This window comes from Schistosoma haematobium, chromosome 2, assembly GCF_000699445.3.
Source record: "Schistosoma haematobium chromosome 2, whole genome shotgun sequence".
Classification (NCBI taxonomy): Eukaryota; Metazoa; Platyhelminthes; class Trematoda; order Strigeidida; family Schistosomatidae; genus Schistosoma; species Schistosoma haematobium.
The window spans coordinates 17,541,371-17,567,461 of NC_067197.1; the positions used below are offsets into that span (position 1 = coordinate 17,541,371).

General features: G+C 42.0%; 1 protein-coding gene across 2 annotated transcripts; it reads right to left on the reverse strand.

Moving 5' to 3' along the window:
- Nucleotides 1-2,010: 2,010 nt before the first annotated feature.
- On the reverse strand, nucleotides 2,011-13,912 carry MS3_00006358 (uncharacterized protein). Of its 2 annotated transcripts, XM_051214485.1 has the most exons (2): nucleotides 12,849-13,912; nucleotides 12,673-12,804 (listed from the first exon to the last, which is right to left on the reverse strand). In XM_051214485.1, the coding sequence occupies exons 1-2, from the start codon at nucleotides 13,177-13,179 to the stop codon at nucleotides 12,779-12,781; spliced, it is 357 nt and encodes a 118-aa protein (XP_051067667.1). In that variant the 5' UTR covers nucleotides 13,180-13,912; the 3' UTR covers nucleotides 12,673-12,778. The 2 variants fall into 2 exon arrangements, with proteins under 2 accessions (XP_051067666.1, XP_051067667.1); XM_051214484.1 differs by having other exon boundaries at nucleotides 2,011-13,912.
- Nucleotides 13,913-26,091: the final 12,179 nt, after the last annotated feature.

The window sequence follows — 26,091 nt, forward strand, 5'->3', positions numbered from 1 at the left end:
GACTTAAACCACAGAGTTACAAAGAACCAGTGGATTTCTTCAAAGTCTATCACACTGATGGATTCTCGCAAACTCGTCCCATCAGGCTCTGAACACGATGAAGAGCAACGACAAATCAGATCTAGGTTAAGAAAAAGTCCAAGAAACGACCGTGAGCAGTGGTGGGCAACGAAAGCAAAAGAGATGGAAAAGGCGGCGACTATAGGGAACACAAGACAGCTTTACAGACTAATAAAAGAAACTGGAACTAATAAGTCAAGTGTAAGTGAGATTATTTCGGAAAAAGACGATACTCTCATCTGCTCTCAGTCCGGACGTTTAGAACGATAGGCGGAACATTTTAGAGAACAGTTCAGCTGGCCTCCAGCTACTCTACAACTACCCTCCATTCCCAGACAGTGTAAATGGAACATTGAAGCAGGTCCCCCAACTCTAGCAGAAGTTGAAAAGGCTATAGTTAATCTGAAACGAGGAAGGACAGCTGGTCCAGACGGATTGGCTCCAGAGGTCTTTAAGGATGGTGGTCCAATTTTAGCGATTAGGTTGACTAATATTTTAGCAAAGATCTGGGATTTAGACGTTATCCCGTCTGACTGGTCACAATCACTTATCGTCCCAATATATAAGAGGGTTAAAATCATCTTGTGACAACCATAGAGGGATTAGTTTAACTAATATAATATCTAAAATACTAGCCTGGATAATTATCAGACGCCTAACTAAGACTCGTGAACTGCAAACACGAGAAAATCAGGCTGGCTTCAGAACTAGTCGTGGCTGCATCGACCACATATTCACCATTCGTCAGGTTCTAGAACACAGGCATACTTATCGGCGTCCGACAATGGTGGTCTTTCTTGACTTAAAAGCAGCATTTGACTCGGTAGACCGCGAGATTCTGTGGCAGTGTCTGTCATTGAAAGGCGTACCCCAGAAGTACATAAACCTTGTAAAGGCTCTTTACTCGAACACTACCAGTCGAGTCAGAGCTTATGGCGAACTGTCATCTACTTTTGCAACCTCAAGTGGTGTCCGTCAAGGCTGTCCACTTTCTCCATTTCTGTTTAACTTCATCATAGACCTATCGATGGAAATAGCATTCTCGTCAACTGAATTCTCGGGTATTGATCTCCTTCCAGGAAGTCCACTTATCGACTTAGAATACGCAGATGACATAGTCCTGTTTGGTGAAGACGCTGACAAAATGCAGAGTCTTTTGGTAGCACTAAGCAACAATACCAGAATGTTTGGAATGCCCTTCTCTCCCTCTAAATGCAAGTTGTTGCTTCAGGACTGGTCTGCGTTAACACCTGAACTAAGGATAGGTAGTGAAGTAGTCGAACGCGTTGACAACTTCACTTATGTTGGAAGTCTGATCAGCCCTAATGGGTTGGTGTCTGACGAAATCTCAGCACGGATTCGAAAAGCTCGTTTGGCTTTTGCCAACTTACGTCACCTATGGCGAAGGCGAGATATCCGTCTATCAATAAAAGGACGAGTATACTGCGCGGCAGTCCGTTCAGTTTTACTTTACGGCAGCAAAACATGGTCTTTAAGAGTAGAAGACACTCGTAAGCTACTAGTATTTGACCACAGATGCCTTAGAAATATCGCTGGCGTCTGTTGGGATCACCGGGTAAGTAATAGTGAGGTTCGACGCAGGGTATTAGGGAATGATGGTAAATCAGTTGATGAGGTTGTAAATCTTCATCGACTGAGATAGTTGGGCCACGTGTTACGTATGCCTAAACACCGATTACCACGACGTGCAATGCTAACCGGTGCTGGAGGTGGTTGAAAGAAAGTTAGGGGCGGCCAAACCAAAACGTGGCATCAGTGCTTGAAGTCACTAACTTCTAGTCTGAGCCATGTTGGTAGATGCAGACTACTTGGTTGGGATCCGCGTGACTATCGTAACCAATGGTTGGAGACTCTTGGTGACATGGCTCAGAATCGATCACAATGGCGTAGGTGTATACACTCCCTGTCATCCCTTAAACTAAGAGATTAAAATCGCTTCATATCTTTCCTCCTACTAACTAATTCTTTCTTCCTGTACTATATCCTTATATGCAATCTTTCTCCTATATATTACCACCTTCATCTTGCTGTGCTGATGCGGTATGGCAACCTGGACCGATGCATATATGTGTCTGGTCCTACGTTGTAGCTGACTGACTGACTGACTCAGACCCCAACCAGGGAGTCGTGAAGGACCAACAGAAGCCAGTCCTTTGCTGTTTCCTTTCATGCCACGACACCATGTCATGCACTGACCAACTCTCCGCTTTTTCCAAACAGTCCCAGAGTCGGCAAATAATGCACGACGTGGAATTCTCTGGGACGACATTCGGAGAACATGTCCAAGCCACTGAAGTCAGTGTTTCAAGATGGTGACATCGATTGCATTATCATCTCTGTGCCCGAACACACGGTGCCGAACCTCTGCATTACTGACATGGTGTTGCCACTGGATGTCAGCAATCCTTCGGAGACAGCAATGATCGAACACAGAGAGTCTTCAACATCTTCAACTCGGAGAGGCCAGGTTTCACAAGCATAGAGCAAAACTGCTCTCACCGACACGTTGTAGTTCCGACCTTTTACAGCCAGACTAACATCACGAAGGCGCCAAAGATGGCCCAGATTGGCATAAGCCGCTCTGGCTTTCACTATTCGTGCATTGATCTCATCACTCACACCCCCACCAGCACTTATGCTGCTACCTAGATACACGAACTTCTCGACTACGTCTATCTGCTCACCATCCAGGGTGAGAACATGATTAGAATCCTGCCAGTCTTGTAGAAGTACTTTGCACTTCGAAGGTGCAAGCACATACCATACCTACGGACACTGATCGCCAACTGATTAAGTGCGGATTGCATGCCTTGGGCACTATCGCACAGTAAGACAATATCATCCGCATACTCAAGGTCGAGAAGTCTTTCTCCAGGCGACGGATCCACACCACCATTACTTACATCCATCAGAGCTGTTTCCAGAATGTCACTGATGGCAAAATCAAAGAGGAATGGTGAGATTGGGCAACCCTGTCTAACCCCACTGCTCGAATAGAACAATGGAGAAAGGTGGTTGTATGCCCTCACTCTGCTTGAGGTGTTTGTATATAGGGCTTTTAGGATGTTAATAAACTTCTTAGGCACACCCTTCTTCAATAGACAATCCCAGAGAACAGTCCTGTCCAACGAATCGAAGGCAGCCCTAATGTCATGAAACACTACGATTGTTGGCCTTTGATAAATATGACGGTATTCTAACATTTGACGGAGTGTGAAGATATGATCAATACATCCTCGACCAGAACGAAACAGCCTGCTCCTCGCGAGTCAATCTTTCTCGGGTTTTGAGCAATCTACGAAGTTTGACGGAAGCCGACAGTTTGAACGCAATCGGAAGTAGACTTATCCCCCGATAGTTGTTACAGAGACGATGTGAACCTTTTTAAAAGATAGGGACAACTATCGACTGATTCCATGATGCTGGTACACTCTTTAGCTCCCAGATTTTTGTAAACGTCGTCAGTTTCTTAGCCAGAAAGTCACCACTATGTTTAAAAAGAGCCGGAGGTAAATCATCTTGGCCAGGTGATTTGTAACGCTTCAAGAGTTGGAGTTCCTTGCGGACTTTCGCCTCATTTGATGGATCAGTCGTCACCGGCCATGGAAGGCAGGACAGTTCGACCGATGTTACCGGAGCAGTAGGCCAGTTGAACTGCCCTTCGAAAAATTCTGTCCATCGTCCAAGACGTCGATGGATGTTAGTGATTGGCATCCCATCATCCTCGCAGATTGTTTCGCTTACACCAGACTTCTTGCTGCCAGTGGCTCGGATGAGTTGGAAGAGCTTCCGGTAGTTACCGGATGCAGCTGCTGCTTCCAGCTCATTAGCACGCTTCGACCACCGGGCTTCTCGGTCCTTACGCAAGCTGTGCCCAATTTCACTACGTAACATCCTTTGTTTGTGGTCAAACTCACAGTCACCCGGAGTAGACCGACGGGCTTCAATGAGTTGTAAGGAACCAGAAGAAACCCAGTGCTTATAAGCGGGACGTTTCGCGAACCCACAACTGACTGTACCCGCAATTTTCATGGCGTCATACAATTGTAACCAATGCTCATTTATACTTTTCGGTGGGATAGTAGCTAGCCTAGAAACTAGCTCGGTTCGATACTTACTAGCAACAGAAGTTGCAACCAACTTGCTGACATCAATCCTTTGGTTGCGGTCATTTCGTTGGCCACTGAAAAGTAAGGTAAGATTGGCGCAGACCAGGGCATGGTCAAAGTCCAGATAGGTACTCCAAAAGGAGCGGCAGTCTTGTACACAATCACGCCAGCGATAGCTGATCGCGATGTGATCAATCTGAGTCCAGGCTTGAGATGCAGAGGGAGGACGCCAGGTGGCACATCGGCGATGACTGTGCCGGAAGTTAGTGCTAGCCAGAAACAGGTTGTGGTCTGTGCATAGTTGCAGTAGACGGTCCCCGTTATCTGACCTGCGACCAACGAGTCCCCATCGGCCACCTAAACGACTCTCTTCTGTGCCTAGACGCCCGACCTGAGCATTCGAGTCTCCGGCTAGTACTACAATATCTGTCGAACGCACTTTCTGGAGAAGAACAGATAACTGGTGGTAGAATTCATTCTTGATTGCATCCGGGCTGCAATCTGTCGGGGCATAGGCGGAGATGACGAAAAGACATCGTTTCTCACGCCGGTTTCTTCTCGCTTTGATGGAACTTTCTAATCTAACAGCACATAACCGACTGTTAATGGGGATCCAATCGACTAAAGCTGCCTCAGCTCTAGCGCTTAGTGCAACACCAACGCCAGCAACACCAGACGAAGATGCCACAGGGTCCACGGATAAGCGCACGTAAAACAAGCTTTTCGAAGCGACAGATGGAGAGCAATCTTGTAGTACTTCACCAGAGTCTTAAATACGGGTCTCGGATAGACAGCAGACATCGATATTAAGACTTTCCAGAGATATAGCCGTCCCTATCTGTTGTCCAATCTGCATAAGTGTGAGAACGTTGAAGGCAGCCAGTTTGAATGGTGCACGTGGTTTCAGAAAAACTGACTCAGTACTCATATTCAGTGGTAACATACAATTTTCAACCGGACAGTGACTTGAGAACGTTTAGATACAGTCGAATTTCCACCAAAGACGAGCCGCTGTATAAGTATAAAAGAGGGTGAATTATGTGGCGAATAATGATAATGATAAAAATAATACTACTACTAAGAATAATGATAATACTACTAATAATAATCATTTGAATCATTTGCGTGTGGGCTGCGATACTGCCCGGGTGCCCAGACCGAAACACGTGGTTATCTTAGTGGGCCACACCCCGAGCCTTTGACCTAAAGGTCCAACCCACAAGGCAGTGAGGCATCGTAAGGAGATGAAGTCCCATGGTAGCCAGTGACCAACGATTGGTTCATACGCCATTTGTCCCCGCGGGTTACTGGAACCCATGTGCACCATTGGTTTGAAATCCGGTTAAAGCGCCGGACATTCGCTTTTCGACTACACCTATATCCAAGATATGCTACCATCTCACTTGTGACGCAATCGACTCTTGTATACGATTGCCATTTCAAACCTAACATATAATTTGTATCACATTAACATGGAATCATATCGTTTTGCATCAAGAAAAGTGCATATTAGGCGTCATCATATGAATTATTGCTGTTGTCTTTTTTTCAAAAACTCCTATCTTTGTTGGACCACATGTGCTAAAATATTTCGACAGAGCATGTTTTTCTCAAATTACGAAAAATCAAATAAATCAGTTATATTAGTCATAATCTGTTGTCGTCTTGATTTTAACAATCACATGCATAGAAATATTTTTCAGCTTATTTATTAAACATTCCCACAAATATCATAGTTATACCACATGACTTTCGCTTATTTTTTTAATAATAACTATTGTTACATTTGAAAATCATGAGTGGAAAGTGAACATTCGGTAAACCATAGTTTCCAACTCAGTAACTGAAATTTCCAGATTTTCCACAATACTGTCGTTTTTTTCCAAATTTGCCCGGTTCGATGTTAATATCAGTGAGATGAATCATACATTTTGTAAACATTTTAGGCTTCGAAAAACAGTCTCATATACTGCCTTAGACACAAACGCCGATTATTGTCTGAGATGTGATTATGACATAAAAAATAAATGACGTCAACGCAGTTATCAACAGTCTCTGTTCCAACATTTGCTCAATGCTGAGGTCAGGTAACAAAACTAAACTTATCTACTCAAGTATTAATGTGATAAGACTAGACCTTCACAACCATTGTCATTCAAAACTGGGTTCAAAGTAGGTTTGATCGAAAACCATCCATTTATACAGCTTGTTCAAAACCTTTAAGTCTCATTCGTAACCAGCCTTGGACATATTCTTATCAAACTCTGCAGTAAACCATAAGTACCTCAACGGCCTACACATCAAAATCATAGATTGATCAGTTTCCACACAGATATTTGTTGATATTCCCACCTAGGCTAATAACACTGATTCCACCGACGAAGTTACTGTGAGCGCTAACGACTGATAGACTCAAACAGTATTCACACAATTCATTAATCAGAATACCAGAAAGATCACCCAAACACCTTGTTATTCGAAGTCAAGAACTCACGTGACAAAACATAAAATGCTAGACTACAGAAAATCAAAAACAATAAACCTGCAAAGATATACACACTGGAAATTTGCAACAAATAACAGATTTATGGCTAATTAACTGGAACGTATTGAGGTGAGAAATATCACAACGGTTAGTGGGAGTTAGTAAAAGCCTACAACTCAGATAATATGAAAATACCATAAATCAAACTTTTAACATCTACAAATGAGGGATAACCAAACTGATTCCTACGAAAATCACTTCACGTGTTTTGTAATCTCCTCTTCATGTCTCATCATAATAACATCATGTGCAGACAATCAATACCACCAATTATACTCATTCATCACTTTCAATAGCCAATTCTATAGTACATCTCTATCTCTGTTGCTAGAAGATCTTCAGCATGATAATTTTATTCACGAACGACCATCGACTGAAATACAAGAGATTGTATGACAACGGCGTCACCCACATCCGAAACATTTTCGCAGTGTATATTAATGAATACACAAAGATTATGACTCAATGAATTAAAAGTATGGTAACTGTTGTAAAACTTGGTGAGGAGTTTGAAACTAGGACAAATTAACTTTCCTGTACCTTATTGAACCTTTCGAACTAAAAATCATAAATACGAAAAGACGACGACACTGATATAGTTCATCGGCAAGGTAGTTTCTAAAAGACAAGGTTTATATATCCATTGGCTAAATAAGTCGTTCAGTACTTAATGTTACCTATATGGAAAACTTTATCTGTCTACATTCACTTTCCTCTTGACAATCAGGTGGTTATCTGTTTCTTCGTTCTCACGTCTTCCATTGACCTTCTGAATGTATCTTAGTGATGCAAATATAGCCGATCTCGTTCTCTGTAATGTGATCCAGTGAGACCCATGTGGCTTTGTGTACGCGTTTGTGGGGGAGAGGAATACACTACCACCCATAACCATTTTGTTGAATGCATGTGAATCTGCAGATCTCTCGCGATTGTCATTCTTTTCTCCCAGTCCATGTCGCCCGATGATATCTTCTCACCTGGCGTTGTTCATTCCAACCTTGGAGTTTAGGTCTCCCGTCAGGATGGTCAAGTCCGTTCCTGTACACTTCACTACAACCGATTGCGTCCTTTCGTAAAACTGGCCTTTATCATCTTCATTGATATAGTTGGTGAGTGCATGACATTGGATAGGACTCTTTGTGATCTCCTTTGTTTTGAAGGATGCTTTGATGATTCTGGATCCACGAGATTCACATCCTATAAGTGTTTTCCATGCTTCATTGGACAGCATCTCAGCAACTTCCTGAGTGTGTGGAGCGTTTTCTTCTTCATGATCAAAGTACAACAGCATCTCTCGCGAATCTAATCCTTCCTGTCGAGCTTGGATCGAATGCGTTTCACTGATTCCGAGCACCTCCAAGTTGTATCTCCTGATTTCCGTAGCTATTTGATTGATCCTATCGGTCTCCCATATTGTCCAGACATTTCATGTACCGATCTTAGCTGTTGCTCTGGTTGTTAGAAGGGGCATCGGCCTCGTTACTTCCAAAGAATCTCGACTCTCACCATGAGGCGTCATAATCCTTCTGAATGAAGATCCTCCAACTCCCAGGGAAGATCTCAAATGGCTTAAACTGTTCATTCTGGTTAGTGTGCTTTTAGCAAGGTTGTTTTCTATGTAGTGGGGTTGTTGATTCCATGTCCAACCCTTCTCCATTGTTCGGGCTTGGGACTGGCATAAACCCTAAGAGAGCTACAGCAAAAGTTGTCTGGATTATCATCTTGCTTCAATTGGTGACTGCCATGCATTTCCTGGAATCCTAGTAAATATTTATGACATGTGAATCTAATCAGATCCACGTTGAGATGAAAAATCAATGGTAGCAGTAGATGAGGATTGTGGTTTATAAGAAATGGACTAAAGTGGTCTGACACTATGGTGTTCTTCTGCAGACCTAAAGATCTTGGCTCTCATTATATGTAAGTGCACTCCCAGTCAATGTTTGAGATTCATTGATAATACTCGGTTATCCAAACTTAAGTATGGAGCGGTCTTGCACCCAAAACCTATTAGTTGAAAGTGGGATGTTTTAACTAACAATCCATCGTTATGTTGATAGTTACTAAAAGGATTATACCATCTAGCGAGATATGCTTCAGTAAATGTCACATTTACGGTATACATCAGTAAATTTGCTTGAAATCGCTTTAGTTAATACCTATTAACAACCTAATTTTCGTAACAAATCCATCTGGATGGTTAGCAGACAATCTTGGTTTTTTAAACGTAATACTGATCAAAAACAGATTGAGGTGCCTGATCATAAGCAAGAATAAATAATCTTCATAAGCTAGACTTCAAAGCTAGTTGGGCTAACGTCCGAAAGGTCTTTTCCATACGACAACCTCATATCAGTTACACAACCAAAAACATACTTGGTACATTGATACTACACCATGCATTCAGAGTAAAACTAAGAATTGTTTACCCATCAGGTTTATAATATTTCGAATCCACAGCGCATAACCAAGTTATTTCTCTCCCTTAAAGTAATTAATATGGCGTTTACCTTTATTACTATGCCTGAGTATAGTGTATAATCTAGGAACTGAAACAACACTTTTATTTGACGTTGTATTTATACAAAGAATATTGTGGGTAGCTTGGAAGCATTTTTAGCTTCCTTTTACTCAGACTACATTTGGGAAATCGATTTAGTGTTGTCAGTTTAATTAAACATCAGTTTTCAGTAATAAATATTATAGGTTGAAGGTTGATTTGGCTGTAGCAATTCTTACACTAAGTATTTCTGTTAAGCTTTAGTTTCTTCTCAAAAGGTCCATTGAGGAAACTGATATGACTTGTCCGGATAGAGGATCTTGTCGATCTGAATAATCCATACGATGTTAATTCAGTTCCGTGATCAAATGTGTTCAGTGGGATGACCGCAGTATACTTTCTAGATGATATAAAAGTCTGGAGAATAATAAGTAGTGATAATACTAAGCTCGAGAGTAAGCTGGTTCAAATGAATGAGCTAGGTGCTCGCAAAGTTTGGATTGGAAGACCAATATCAGAAAGTGACCGAGTGCACATCAGCCACAACAACAACAACAACGACCAGAATTACATGACAAATGGAACGCCACTCTCACAAGATTAAGAACACCTAGAAACTTTAAGTCGTGACTTGAAAAAGACCTCACACTACAATGCAACAGCTGCTAAATGGTGCTGCGTAGTATGGTCACTTCGCAAAATCTTTAGATTCCTTGACGAAAATATATTTCAGATTTCATACCCCATTCACCTGACACTTCACCTAAAATACTGCATCCACGCAGCTAATCCATGTCTTTTTAAAGATACTGACACTCTCGAGCGTGTCTGACAAGTAAGTAATAACACAGTAAATGTCCTGACCAGTTTCTCGCATCATAAGAAATTACAACACTTAAATTCTCTACCTTATAATCAAATGTGCGGCCAGGTTACATTGGAATTTCGTACCCTTAACGATCAGTTATGTGCTGACATGTCTACCTTCTTGTTAGCTTGAAGACTAACCATCCTCGATGCCTTCACAAAAGATAAAAAGACTCACAATTAAACACACTCAAGATAGGATTCTATTTTCTCAGTGGTCATCGACAAGATCCTCTATCCGGACAAGTCATATCAGTTTCCTCAATGGACCTTTTGAGAAGAAACTAAAGCTTAACAGAAATACTTAGTGTAAGAATTGCTACAGCCAAATCAACCTTCAACCTATAATATTTATTACTGAAAACCGATGTTTAGTTCAATTCACGTATTTGTGACATGTTTTGGTCTGGTCGCCCCTCGCTTTCTTCCATCCTACTCCTACACCATAAAACATCGCTTGTCGGAGTAACAGAGTCAAACGTCGCCTTAAGTCGAAAAATACTACTATTGTGGAACGTCTGAATGTTCGTCTATGTTCTAGGACCTGACGAATTGGGATTATCTGGTCTATACAGCCACGTCCAAGTCGGAAACTAGCCTGGTTTTCTCTAGTCTGCTCTGCACGAGCTTTAGTTAGGCGTCGAAGTATTATTAAAGCTAATATTTTATACACTGCATTAGTCAGACTGATCCCTCTGTGACTGTTACAAGAGGACTTTTGTGCCTTCTTATAGACTGACACAATCAGTGATTGAGACCAATCAGACGGGATTACGTCCAGTTCCCAGATTCTACCTAAGACCTTAGTCAATCTCACTGCCAATACTGGACTGCCATCCTTAAAAACCTCAGAGGTAAACCTGTCAGGGACTGCTGCTCTCCCTCGCTTCAGATTTCCTATAGCTTTTTCAACTTCGTTAAGTGTTGGAGGACCTACATCAACATGCCATTCAGGTCTAATGTAGATTGAGGGGAACCGAAGTGTGGCTGAAGGCCAGTTGAAATGATCCCTAAAGTGTTCCGCCCATCGATCCAATCTCCTGGATTGAGAGTGAATGATATGTCCATCTTTTCCCGAGATAGTTTCGCTAAAAGTTGGATTCATAATACCTGTGTCCTTGACAAGTCTTAACAGTTGTCTGCTGCTACTGCAGTCAGACATAGAAGTAACTTCAAACATAGTCCACGTTCTATTCAGGAAGATCTCGGGGGAAGAACAAGTGCCGCAGATAGACTAGAAAGAAGGATATTTCATCAAGATATCACAAAAGATCTGAGCAAGTGTGAGAGCTACAGGGGCATCACACTACTATCCGTACCAGGAAAAGTTTCAAAAAAGTGTTATTGGACTGGATGGAAAGTTCAGTAAACGTTCAGCTTCAAGACCAACAGACCTGATTTAGTAGGGATCGGTCGTGCACAGACCAAATCGCGACACCAGGATCATTGTTTAGCAATCGATTAAATGGAACTCGTCACTATACATCAACTTCCTTGACTACGAGAAAGTATTCGGCAGTGTATGCAGGAGGACTTTATGGAAACTTCTTCGGCACTATGGAATGAGTACCTAAGAACATCGTCAACATCATACGGAATTCATACGACGGACTACAGTGCAAAGTGGTGCATGTAGAACAGCTGACAGACGCATTCCAAGTAAGGACCGGAGTCAAACAAGGCTCTCTATTCTCTCCTCCTTTCTATTTCTTCTTGTGGTTAATTGGATTATCGAGATGTCCACATCTCAAGGAAACCACGGAATACAATGGATAGGCTGGATGCAACTAGACGGTTCGGACTTCGCAGATGACCTGGCCTTTCAATACCGTACACATCAACAAATACATATCAAGACAGCCAGTGTAGCAGCAGCCTCTGAAGCAGTAGACCTCAACATACACAAGGGAAAAATCATGATCCTCAAATGCAACATGGAGAACACCAATCCAATTACACTTGATGCAGAAACTTTGGAAGATGTGGTCTTTCACGTACCTGGGGAGCATCATCGGTGAACAAGGAGGACCTGATGCAGATGTAAAGGCGAGGATTGACAAAGCAAGGACAGCATTCCTACATTTGAAAAACATATGGGACTCAAAACAACTGTCTATAAACCAATATCAAAGTCAGAATCTTCAAAACGAACGTCAAGACAGTTCTACTGTACAGAGCTTAGGCTCCGAGAACTATTACAACCACCATCAAAAGGGTACAGGTATTTGTAAGCAATTTTCTACACAAGATACTTATTGTCCGTTGAGGACGTTAGACGACTCTCTGTGTTCGATCATTGCTGTCTCCGAAGGATTGCTGACATCCAGTGGCAACACCATGTCAATAACGCGTATCCTTACTCAATACCATACAACTCCTAATGCCTATGTCATCAAACACATTGTGTCCAAACAACTCGTCCTACATTATTAAACCATGAATGACTTAGCTGAAATCTAACCAAGCTCGAATATCCATCGACCGTATCACACTGTTAAAACGCACTACTTAGTACAACACAACAGACCAACATCATTCGCAGCTCGCGAAAACAGAACTACGTTTAGAAATAAAATCAAACTAAAATTTATTTTTCAATTTTACTTTAACAGAAATCACATGCCTCCACGTAGGCGCAGAACAAGATGTAAGGTTGACTCTTTCTGGATGTTGTAGTCAGACAGAGTACGTCCATCTTCCAACTGCTTACCAGCGAATATCAAACGTTGTTGGTCAGGAGGAATACCTTCTTTGTCTTGAATTTTAGCTTTCACATTCTCAATAGTATCACTAGGCTCAACCTCCAACGTAATCGTCTTACCAGTCAACGTCTTCACAAAGATTTGCATTCCACCACGTAGACGAAGGACAAGATGCAGAGTCGACTCTTTCTGGATGTTGTAGTCAGACAGAGTACGTCCATCTTCCAACTGCTTACCAGCGAATATCAAACGTTGTTGGTCAGGAGGAATACCTTCTTTGTCTTGAATTTTAGCTTTCACATTCTCAATAGTATCACTAGGCTCAACCTCCAACGTAATCGTCTTACCAGTCAACGTCTTCACGAATATTTGCATTCCCCAAATATTTTTGGAATACAGTAATGAAGACTATGCAAACAGCCGACGAATTTATATACTAACTTCTGGAACTTCCGAATTAGATGGTTAAAACAAAGGTTGCTCTCAAGGGATTTAATAATCCATGCATCAGGAACTGGTGATATGAGAATAGTCATTTGCAGTCAGGCAGATTTTAAAATTAAATAACATGATCTCATCGGTAGGAGAGACGTGATCTCATCATTGCAGTCATGTAACTCAATTATTTGCATCCTGACAGTCCTAGAGAAGAATCACTCTCATTTATAGATCGACCATGAGGTCCGACGATCATTAGGATGAAAAAAGGCTTTGGAGCGCTGTCATCAGCCTTGGCACAGCAAATACGATGAAACGTTTCAGGTCGGTCAGAAATAAGTGAAGTACAACCCAGGTAGTTCAGTAAAAATGTGGAAATAGGTTGGCACAATCCGAGAACAGGCAGCCAAAGAGACTGTTCTTGTACATAAGTTACAGAATAAGGACGCACCAGTGATTCCTCAACGCAATTACAGTATGGTGTGGGTCCCAGTCAATGGAGGAAGACCAGGACAATGCAGAGGTCGTAGTAGACAATTCCAGGACAGTTTTCACTCATGACCATCTTCTAGACAAAATATTAGCCCTGAATCTGAAGTCAGAGAAGCAGTCTCTCCTTGTGAACCTCGATCGATACGACATATTAAATATCTTCAACACTTAATTTTGCATTATTAAAATTAGTGAGATAAAATTATATAAACCGACCGCGCTTTTCGAACGGGAAGTTTAGTCCTAACGTGATTTGCATTTATCAAACTTTTGCTGTATTCTTACGCAACAAAAGTACCATTTCAGTTCTAAAGAATCTATCCTGAGCTATACGTTCGGTAGATTACTTTTTTTTTGAGTTTCACTATATTTAATAGTTACCTGTGGTTTTGCCTCAGCTTACTATTCGGTTTTTTTTTTGTTTTTCACGTATAGACTAGTTTCAGTTTATATCACTCGTTTTGTCCATTTTTGTCCGTTTTCAGTGTGGTTTTTAGTGTTTTTTTAAAAGGTCCTAGGCTCTTGCAAGCATCTATAACATAATTTGCTTCAACACCGTCATGAAAAACTCATGCAAACGTCCGGGATGCCGTTTTGCTGTCACAACTGGCATGCAGTGCGACAACTGCAAAGGTTGGTTCCACGAAGCATGCACAGATCTGACAGCAACTGCTTACAACAGACTCAGCAAGTCAGAGCAAAAGTGGGTGTGTGTCACGTGCAACACAGACTCCGTAGTCTTGCTGAGTAACATCATTGTCCTACTGACAAGTCTTCGGAACAAGTTGTCAGTTAACTTGGAATACGATAGTAAAAAAACTGATATACAAACAAGAGAGTGCAACGGACTCAAAAACAGGGATATCGATAGGTATTCCATCGATGGAGCATCCATCCACACTAACGACGACGTGTCGAGGCTCAGTACCATCATTACGTCGACGGTACTGAACTCTCTAGGCAAACTCGGGTCTCCCAGCTCAGGGTCCCCGAACACAACAGGGGTTGCCAAAAACCCTGCATGTGATTCGACCCACGTTAAGAGAGCCCAAAAGAACCAGGCATCACCGCCTAAGCCGAGCAACCCAAGAGTTGCTGCACGGAAAATAACTGGTAATTTAGTCGCACAGTCTACCCCCAAGACTGTTCGTCCGGTCAATAAAGAGCCCATGATTCATAAACGCACACTGACCTCCAAACAACAAGTTACTAAACCTGAACCCATCGTGAAACCTGGTAAATTAACAACAGTTCGTGACGATTCTCTCATTATCATGAACCTCGTTGACAAGCCTGATCTTCCTCTCAGTCTGCAGGACAAAAACGACAGGATGCTCTGGGGTGAATTGAACAAGAAGCTCGAACTTCCTAGAATAGAGCCTTTGACGGTCACCCGGCTCACTCGAGGAAAGGATTTTAAGCATCTAAATCACCCGAGGCTTCTCCGAGTAACACTTAAGGCTGCTACCGACGTAGAGGACGTCTTGCTAGCAAGCCACTTGCTGAAATCAGATGGTAACGTAAGAATACTGCCCGACATACCGTACTCTGAGCGCAGTATCATACGAAACGTCCCTAAAGAATCTCGTGAGAAGTTTTTCCGCGGAAGAAACATAATTGTCCAAGGTATACCGGAAAATGCAGACCCTACTCAATCAAATTCTGACATCAGGGAATGGAAATTCATCAAACAGTCCTTGAGGCTCAAACACATACTGACTCAGCATGTGACGAGACTAGCCAAGAAGGACGGTGATCTTAGACCCCGTCTAATGAAGATAACCTTCCCATCTTCCCACATGGCGGCTGCAGTTCTGGAAGCATTTCGTGCTAATAGACGTCGATTGCCACCTGGAATCCACATGCACCCGGATAGGCCATACGAAGTTAGGACCAAGAACAAAGACAAGTTGGAGCTGACCATTCCACTTGTGGACTATCTAAACGACAAAAAAAACGTGTAAAGGACAGGGCCTACCACCTCGGCAAACCTCACATAGGTGGGCTACCTGTCCATTCACATAAGGTTCATACAGAAAAACAGGACGAAGCTCACGCGTTCCAAATTGAAAGCATAAACTGCTTATATATGAACGCCGCGAGTCTACCAAACAAACTGGATGAACTACGTGAACTAAGCAACGCTAATAAGGCCCATCTGATAGGAATATCTGAAACATGGATATCTTCTCAGTTCTCGGACCAAGAGTTAGCATTGCCTGGGATGACTTTGTTCCGCAACGACAGAAAAACAGGAATTGGGGGCGGAGTAGCCATATACATAAACTCTTGCTTGGAGGTGCACCAGGTTCACACCCTCGAGTTTAACAATCTTGAGGAATCCATATGGTGCTCTGTAAGATTGTCTAGTACTTCGAGGTGTCTAGTCGGAGTCATTTACAGGAAGCCAACTGCCGACACCGAGTACGATAGTCGTATGCTGGAAGGACTATCCCGCTCTATCCGTCTCGGTTTCACACACATCCTGATTCTAGGGGACTTTAATCTCCCTAGAGTCAACTTCGCGGAACACACGTACACTGGAGGCGACAACTCAATTGAAGCTCGGTTCTTCAACCTCATCGATGACTTGGGCTTATATGAAAATGTGAGATCGGCAACTCGTTGGAGAAACAGTCAGACACCATCGCGCTTAGACTGTGTATTCACTAACGAAGAATTCCTAGTCGACAACCTCTCAATCCTGGCTCCTCTGGGAAAAAGCGATCATGCCGTCATAGCCTTCAGTTTTGTCATCAAAACTAAGCTAAGGTATCCCAACAATAATTTGCGTTGGAATTTTAAACGGCTGAATGTGCCAGCTCTACATGACTATCTACAACAGGTGGTTTGGGATGTTCACCCTCAAATCGATGTGGATGGTCATTGGGACTTCTTACTGCACACGCTCTTATGTGCTACAGACCATTCAGTTCCTCAAACGGTTCCCAAAAGCTTCAAGCCACCTACAGTAATCAAGAACCGTACCCTTCGCCTCCTAAGCCGCAAACGGCACTGTTGGGCGGAATACAAACGAACTAATAACGATGGAGCGTATAGGCAATACAAACATATCAGGAACACATGCACGAAGGCTATAAGAGAAGACAGGCTTCAATACCAAACAAAGCTTATGGACAAATTCGCCTCTAACCCTAGAGGCCTATTCCGTTATGCAGCCTCTCTTCATCAAGCCAAAACAGGAGTTTCTCAACTGCTAGGTCTTAACGGCCCGACCAACAACGATGGCGACGCCGCTAACCTTCTGGCGGCCCATTACTCTCAAACATTTCAACCGGCTGACATCAACTTTATTGACGACAGTCTCATCTCCAACTCCACAGGACTTTCTGAAGTGGACCTAAGCGCTGACTTGGTGTTCCGGAAATTGCAGAACTTAAGACTTGACACTTCTCCTGGCCCGGATATGGTTCATCCTGCCATACTGAGGAGGCAGCCTCAATCCTGGCAACGCCGCTTAGCGTGATGTTTTCACACTCGCTTAGCCGAGGCAAATTACCGGAAAACTGGAAGTTGGCTCACATCACACCAATTTTCAAAGGTGGTCGACGCAATGAACCTTCAAGTTATCGGCCGGTGGCTCTTCTGTCATTACCTTCAAAACTCATGGAGTCCCTGATATGCGACGGTTTAAATGACTATCTACTGTCCTTAAATTTCTCCTCACTCCAACAGCATGGTTTCAGGAAGGGTTACTCTTGTATAACCAACCTGCTGACTGCGGTGGACAGATGGACAAGCATCCTCGATTGCAAGGGAAAGGTTGATGTCATTTACCTTGATTTCTCAAAAGCTTTTGATAAGGTTAACCACTTGTGTCTTATCAACAAGCTCAAACGACTAGGTATCAAACCACCTCTAATCGATTGGCTTACTTCATACCTAAAAATCGACACTTTAAGGTTAGGGTTAATTTCACTTTATCTCAGGCTATGGAATGTCCTAGTGGGGTCCCCCAGGGCTCAGTACTAGGGCCTCTTCTCTTCTTGATCTACATAAATGATCTTCCTCAACAGGTAACGTCAGACTTACTACTTTTTGCCGACGACGTGAAACTTTGGAGAGAGATACGCAACCAAGACGATATACAGGCACTTCAGGAGGATCTGACTCGACTTCAAAGTTTGGCAGACGATAACGGACTTACCTTTAACACTTCAAAGTGTAAAGTAGTCCATCTGCGACATGTCGCAAACTACAGTTACAACTTAGGAAACTCCTCTCTAGTAGTATCCCAAGTCGAAAAAGATTTAGGAGTCCTGGTGCCCCATGACTTAAAGTCTTACGCTAACTGTGACAAAAATGCCTTCCGAGCAAACCTTGCACTGGTAACGTTGAAGCGCATTTTTGGACAGTTTGACGGACGAACTTTCCATACAATCTTCAATAGTTTCATCCGTCCCCATTTAGAGTACGGAAACATAGTACTCCCCCTCACTCCATAAGGACAAGGTCACTTTGGAGCGTATCCAACGGCGAGCCACGAAATCAGTTCGAGGACTCAAATCTAAGCCTTACGAAGAACGCCTCCGTTCACTAGACGTTTACCCACTAGAATATAGGCGTCTTAGAGGTGATTTACTAATGGCTTATAGTATTCTTAACACTTCTGGACATCCTCTTAAACACCTACTTAAGCTTAGTTCGAATAATAATCTAAGGGGTAACACCCAGAAACTGGAAACACAACATAGCAAGACGGAATGTAGACACAACTTCTACTCCTTAAGAGTTGTCAAAAGCTGGAATTCGCTGCCGGCCGAGCTAGTCCAAGCGACTTCCCAGGAGTCCTTCAAGAGGCAACTTGACCTATTCTTAAGGACCAAGGACAGCATCACATTATGATTTACCAATTTCTTTTCCTTTTTTATTGTTAACATACCTAGGTTCCTGCCTGGAGGATTTGGTGATCCCCTGCTACTAGACACGGAAGCCTGTTAAGCGAAAGCTTCTTCTATTCCGTCCACAACCATTTGAACCATTTGAACCATTTGAAAGGCCCTCGCACTTTAGACTCATGAAACTCAACATGGCTGACTGAACTTCACCATGGAATCTAGATACATGTTTCACAATCCATTGCTCCTGCACTAACTGCGAATTCTTTGAGGTCACTATCAAGGTCGGTTAACTATGAACTGGAAGGATTTGTTGTCATAACAGTTAGTAAAAGAGGGTTTAAACATCACTCTTCGGACAAAAGACGCGTCACCCTCACCAGTGCTATGGTTTAAATACTGGAAATTATAATCAAAATGCCATGGTGATATTTGTAGATACCAACAACTTTTCAGACGGCAAAGAATGCGTGCAGGATAGGTTTATCTCTTACAGTAAACCTCTCTATAGCATGATAGCAATGGCCGGAGGATCTAGATAAAGAAAATCATTGGATACTGTCTACGTCGACTTCAGCAAAACATTTAGTAGGGTGCCAAACATAGACTATTCTAGAACCCGGAAAATGTATTATTTCTGGACTTCTGCCAAGGTCGTATAAAGAAAGTAAAGATGAATTCCAAATGCTCCTCCAAGTAGTTAGTACTGGATGGAGTTCCACAAGGCTCTGTCGCAGGGCTTCAGGGGGGACATTTACCAAGACAGATACAAATGTGTTCACTAAATTATACACTCACTTAGGTCTAAACTTGAAAACCGTATTCAGTTTGTAATGCGATTCGGATATCTTGAACAAATTACAGAGGACAGCTACCCGTGCAATTCCAGAACTCCGTAGTTTATCATATGAAGAGTGGCTCTTCACTGTGTCCTACCGAAAATTCACAGGTGATTTGATTTTTATGTATAGAATACCAAGGGTTGAGTTCGGACCTTATGTGTTCCCTCTTCTTTTCCTATCAGAACGGGATAACTCGGAGCACATAGCAGGTGAGCACAAAGCCAAGAAAAACAAACGCACCCGTGACTAGTTGCTCAATTAATTCCTAGTAAAAAGCCGTGACCCTTGGAGTCCTCTCTGATCCAGTTAGGGAAATATCTCAACCTCAGGCAATAAATGGGGGCTTACGCAAGTTCACAAATCGATTAAAATTGAGCAACAACACCGTTGGACACCGGCTTAGTGGTCTAGAGGTTAAGTGTTCGCGCACTAGACTGAGGGTCCTAGGTTCGACTCCTGCATAAAGGATCGTTGATCTGCACTGCCGAAAAGTCTCATACTAGGACCAATCGGTCGTTCAGTGCTTTCAGGTTTGCGATGGTGGTCTAACTTGAATCGACTCGTGAACTCGAACTTTAAAATTACTACAAAATCCACTCCGATAAGAAACATATAATTTTTTGCACCGTGTCATCAATTCTTGGGACATATCACTCGAAGAGATGGAGCTCTCTCCTATTCTTGATTCATTCAGGAGTAGACTTGACACTCTCGGAAGCTTATCGGAAAGGATTAACACAGGCCATAGACCATCCGATCTCAATACAAGAATTTGAGTGATTATGCTGGGTGGTTTTACAAGACAATACTTTCTAGGTCTACTGGGTGGCCATCACACATTTTAGGACGGTCATGTGTCTGTGGTGGGCTTTCACAGAGGTTGATAGAGCTTTGTTCTACACTCTTTACACAGCATTACGTTCCCAACTCTGTTGCTCCTTTACATATCAAAGGTCACCAACTAGGGTTCTCCAAGTTTCCAGGCTGTCCTTTGAACTTCTTACCAAATCCTATTTCGGTTATCCACACCTGGTTTCACATTTAGACGCTTCGTATAATTCGGTCTATCATTTTTTCTTTCACCTTTGGGATTCCTAGCCATGACCTGCCTTGTAATGTTCTTTGTTGGTTTCCTTAGAGTGTTTCCAATCTATTTCCTGTGCTTTTCTTGAGGCTCCTCCTGAACTGGAAGGTGATTTCTCCTCTGCCAGAGTGAGTTGATGATAACTATCACTGACCATTAGTTTTTATGACTGCCTGTACCTATTTGGTGATAGCGGAAGTAGCTCTCAAACTCAACGCTATTCAAAGTACTATCTCAATGTTTATGTTGAAGATTTTAACCCCGGTATTATATGGCAATTGCCTTAGTTTCAAATATGCTTCCACTGGAAGTATGCTGACTGTTACGACGATCCGTGACTTTATAGTGGGTTGAACTATCTGACTCTAGTTTCTATACTAAGACTGTTGTGGTAATTAGAAGTATTCGAATTGTTGTATTAACAAGAAATCTTCGAAATAACACAACTTAACCAAGAAGAACTATATGAGCACGGACGAGCGTATTGTATTTGAAATCCAATATCAAGCAGTCATGAATTACAAAGAAATCATTAGTTCATACGAACAAGTCATCCACCAAAGCTTAAATTGGAATCTAAGTCTATGTAATCCATTGTACGTCTTCCCCTTAAGTTCATTGTATGTCATACTGTGCTTTGGATACAAACTCTATATTATCTGTAATATACTCATCAGTATTATAATTCACAACTTAAACCGAAACTGACTAGCCTGGTTCTTGGTATTGTATCTGATCGATATATCGTTTGTGTACTGAAATCACTAATACCTAGAAGTCGAACCACAGACTTTCCAACAATATCCTACCCTACGACATTGTGTAGGGCTCTTGTGTCGCGATATCATGAACAATTTGACGTTGCTAATTTGTATTGTTTTCTCACATCTCACACTACGATTTTTATATGTGAGTATTCGGTGATACACACTGATATATAATTCGACGTTAACTTGCACAATAATTATGATACATATTCCTTCTGCTTTTCACGTTAGGATATACGACGTCGTTGTCCCGGTTATCAGGTAAATATGCATTGACATGTGTAATAAACATATGTGATTCATATGGGCTTGATTCACCTGCAAAACAAACCGATGGAAAATATGCATCCACCTCAATCTCATTAGGATAATTTTGGACTCGATCTGAATTTTCTGCCTGTGCGAACTTCATATCTGGGCGAATCGGTTCTCTGACCGGCTTACCATTTCCTCTGATTCGTCATACCACTGACTAAGAATTGTACTTGAAAAACACTGGTTGTGAGAAGGTCCAACATCTGATTCCACAACATCAGAGATCTGATCAGGATTTAATGAACTCAACATATTTTCCACATATCTGTAAATAATTTCATTAGAAATCCAAGAATCATGAGAACAATGCATATCTGGTAAAATAATGCCATGAATCTGATTACAGTATGACTGATTTGGAACATTCAAATCAGAAGAATCGGAATTACAAAGTCTAGCATTACTTGCAACGAAATAGACAGTAATAATACAATCTGACTGAATGTGTTCAATCTTGCCACATTGAGAGCATTTAGAATTTCGAACTACACATGGATTATATAAGTGAAATTTGCCACAGGACAAACACTGACCAAACATGTGTCCATCTTCGTGTCCTGCATCGGCGGATATTTAGGCGAAAGGTAGAACATTTTCCCAACAGAGCGACAAAAAAGGGGAAATCCGCATTATTTCCCAGGGACAGGCGAAAAAGCAAAAATTTTGGCGCGTTTCCTCTTTGTTCGCCTTTACTTTTCCTTTGTTGGTTGATCGGGATGAATCATCTACATAACTTTGAGTACGCATTGGATTGTGATGACTTGGTAATAAAGTGGAATTCCTGACATCCTGATGAATAGTTTTATGAAATATTCCTCTGTTACAGCACTCTAAATTTGCACAATTTACATGATCTAGTAGTGGTTCCTTAAGAGTTGCACAAGGAAGTGAAATACGCTTATCTGAAAATTCCAACATTACTAACAAGCTTCAGGTTTGTTTTCCGATGAATATAAGGAAACGAGCCACAATATTATTACCATCAACATCTTTATAGTCATAGACCAGATTTCGAAACTTTTCATGTAATCCTCAAATGCATCGAAATTTGAATTTATATTAAATTAATCTATCACAGACTTCATCACCACGCAAGTGTGACGACTAGAAGTATTCGAATTATTGTATTAACAAGGAATCTTCGAAATAACACAATTTGCACCAAACAGAACTAAGTGAGCACAAACAAATGTATCATATTTGGAATTTAAAATCAGTCATATCCAGTACAAAGGAATCATTAGTTCATAAAAACACCGCAAATGTCTTAATCTGATGCTTGTGGTTCGTTGATTGTCTGTAGCAATACCACAGCAAAAAGATATACCTTGCCATGATAAAAGTTGACAGAAATACTATTTTAACTCAATCAGATCTCTTTTAGGAAGTCAAACGGTCTTAGTACGTAAGAGCGGTTAAACCTCACGTTAAAATTCGAGATTCTTCTGAACTTATGTGGCACTAGCTTTTACAACAACTCTGTCTGTAGCTCTTCTAGAGTTATTACCGGTCCCAAGCTCGGGTAAAGGAGGAAGGATGGGCATAGCGTTAGGGACCCCATCTCGTAGAAAACTAAGTCTCTTGTAGGGCCAGTGAAATTCAACTGAATCCTAGTCAAATAATCCTGCAGTTGGGTCATTGATTATCGAACAAATTATCAATCCACGTCGAGGTCAAGGACAACCAACCCGCATCAGTTAATCGTATACCATGGACTGGCACATGCGGCGGTGGTCTTACTTTCGCTTGTATCTACTTTAACTGATATATTTCTGTAATAACGTCCTCTGTGTTGTACAGTCTTCAAAGCATCTATGGTATCTCGATCGTCAATGGGGTAGTCCACGTAAGGTGCTAACCACGAGGTGTGACTTAGACGTTAGCTAGCTTGTCACACCATTCCCGTGTAACTGGAGTAGGCCTCCGATCATTTCGACATAGATCGTCTACGTTGGTGATTTACACGCTAAAAAAAACTAACCAGAGAAAATAATTCAAACCACTTAAACTCTGCCCTGAGAGTTAGAAGGTCTTCATTTAGAAGAATTATGACGCCTCATTGTGAAAGCCGAGTTTCTTCGGAAGCCACGAGGCTGATGCTCCTTCTAACAACCAGGGCAACAATTTTTATAGGTACATGGAACGTTCGGACAATGTGGGAGACCGGGAAGACCAGTTGAATAGCAACGGAAATGAGGAGATACAACTTGGTAGTACTCGGAATAAGCGAAACCCATTGGACCCAAACTGGACAACACAGGCTAAATACGGGAGAGATGCTGCTATACTCCGGCCACGAAGAGGAAAATCCTCCACACACTCAAGGAGTTGCTTTAATGCTGTCCAAAGTATCACGAAATGTACTTGCAGGATGGGAATCTCACTGATCCAGAATCATCAAAGCATCATTTAAAAAAAGAAGGAGGGGATCACGATTAATATTATCTAATGTTATGCACCCAACAATTACAGCAACGACGATATTAAAGATCAATTCTGTGAGGGGCTGCAGTCAATCATAGAGAAATGCCCAAGAAAGGACCTCACCATTCTGATGGGAGATCTAAATGCCAAAGTCGGAACAGACTACACCGGATATGAAGATATCATGGGACAACATGGACTAGGAGAGAGAAACGGAGATGGGTAAAGTTTGAAAATCTGTGTGCATTCAACAAATTGGTCATAGGCGGCACAGTATTTCCACACCAACGTATACACGAGGCTACATGGATCTCACCGGAACACACTACAGAAAACCAGATAGATCATGTTTGAATCAATAAGAAATTCCGAAGGACAATGGAAGATGTGGGAACCAGGAGGGGAGCTGACATAGCTTCAGATCACCACCTAAAGAAGAACTGGACAACTGGACAAACAGATGTACAATACAACCTTCCTTCGAGATACTGACAAACTCAATGAATTCAAGATATCTCTCAACAACAGGTTCTTAGCCTTACAGGATCTACTGTAAGAAGAAGAAACTACTATGGATGACAACTGAAAAAGTATCAAAGAAGCATTTAACCTCAAGGTGTCAGAAAGTTCTGGGCCTCAAGAAACATCATCATATGGAATGGATCGCTATAGAAACACTGGACAAGATCAAAGAAAGGAAGAACAAGAAGACAGCAATTAACGGCAACCAAACACGAGCAGAGAAAGTCCAAGCACAAGCTGAGTAAATAGAAGCCGTCAAGCAGAAATACGTGGAAGAACTAGCAACGACGGCAGAAAAAGCTGCAAGAGAAGGAAATATGAAACAGCTTTACAATACAACGAAGAAATATAGTAAACCAGAGAGACCAGTCAAGGACAAAGAGGGCAGGCCGATCACTGAAATTCAACAACAGCAAAACAGATGGGTAGAGTAATTTGAGGAAATTCTGAATAGGCCGGCTCCAATTAATCCACCATACATCGAAGCAGTACACCTAGATCTTACTATTGATTTCGATCCACCAACAACGGAAGAAAATAGAATGACCATCAGACAAATCAAGAGAGAGAAAACAGCATGATCCGACGACATACCAGCTGAAACACTGAAGTCGGACATCGAAGTAACTACAAACATGCTTCGCCTTCTATTCAAAAAGATTTGTGAGGGGGAACAAGTGCCGATGGACTGGAAAGGAGGACACCTCGTCAAGATTCCAAAGGAAAGAGACCTGAGCAAATGTGAAAACTACAGAGCCATTACACTACTGTCAATACTAGGGAACGTCTTTAACAGAGTGTTGCTGATTTGGATGAAAGACGCAGTAGATGCCCTACTTCGAGATCAACAAGCTGGATTCCGCAAGGATCGGTCGTGCATTGTTGAATACATTGATATTCAATAGGTGAAATAATCCACTTTCGGAAGGAAAATCATCAAGGAGACTTTTGAACCGGGTTGTAGTTTCACTGCAACGGAGGTTCACTGGCAGTCTGTTCCACATGGTTGAGTAGCGAATAAGGAAAAAATTCTGACATAAGTTTGTGTTGGTTCTTGGAATCGCTAGAATATTCTCCTTATTGCGTAGATTGTGGGATGATATCATAAGGTATGAAGGGGTGGATACGGAAGAGTAGGAAATACCGTCAATAAGCCTGTAGATAAAGACAAGATTTAATTTGATACGTCTGATCCAAAGAGGTTCTAAGTTGAGCTGTTGACATCTTTGGTGATAATCTTTGTTATCGGAATACCCCAGAACAGCTTTGGTGAACTTTCTTTGAACGCCTTCAATTTTAATCAGGTCATTATGTCTGCAATTACTGCAAACTAAAATACCATATTCAAGAATGGGCAAGACACATTTTCTGTATAATAACAATCTCGATTCGATATACATACAATGGACGGCTCAGAATCAATTAGACGATTTGGACTTCGAAGATGACCTAGCCTTCCTATTGTATACACATGAACAAATGCAGATAAAGACAGTCAGTGTAGCAGCCGTCTCTGCATCAGTAGGCCTCAACATACACAAGGG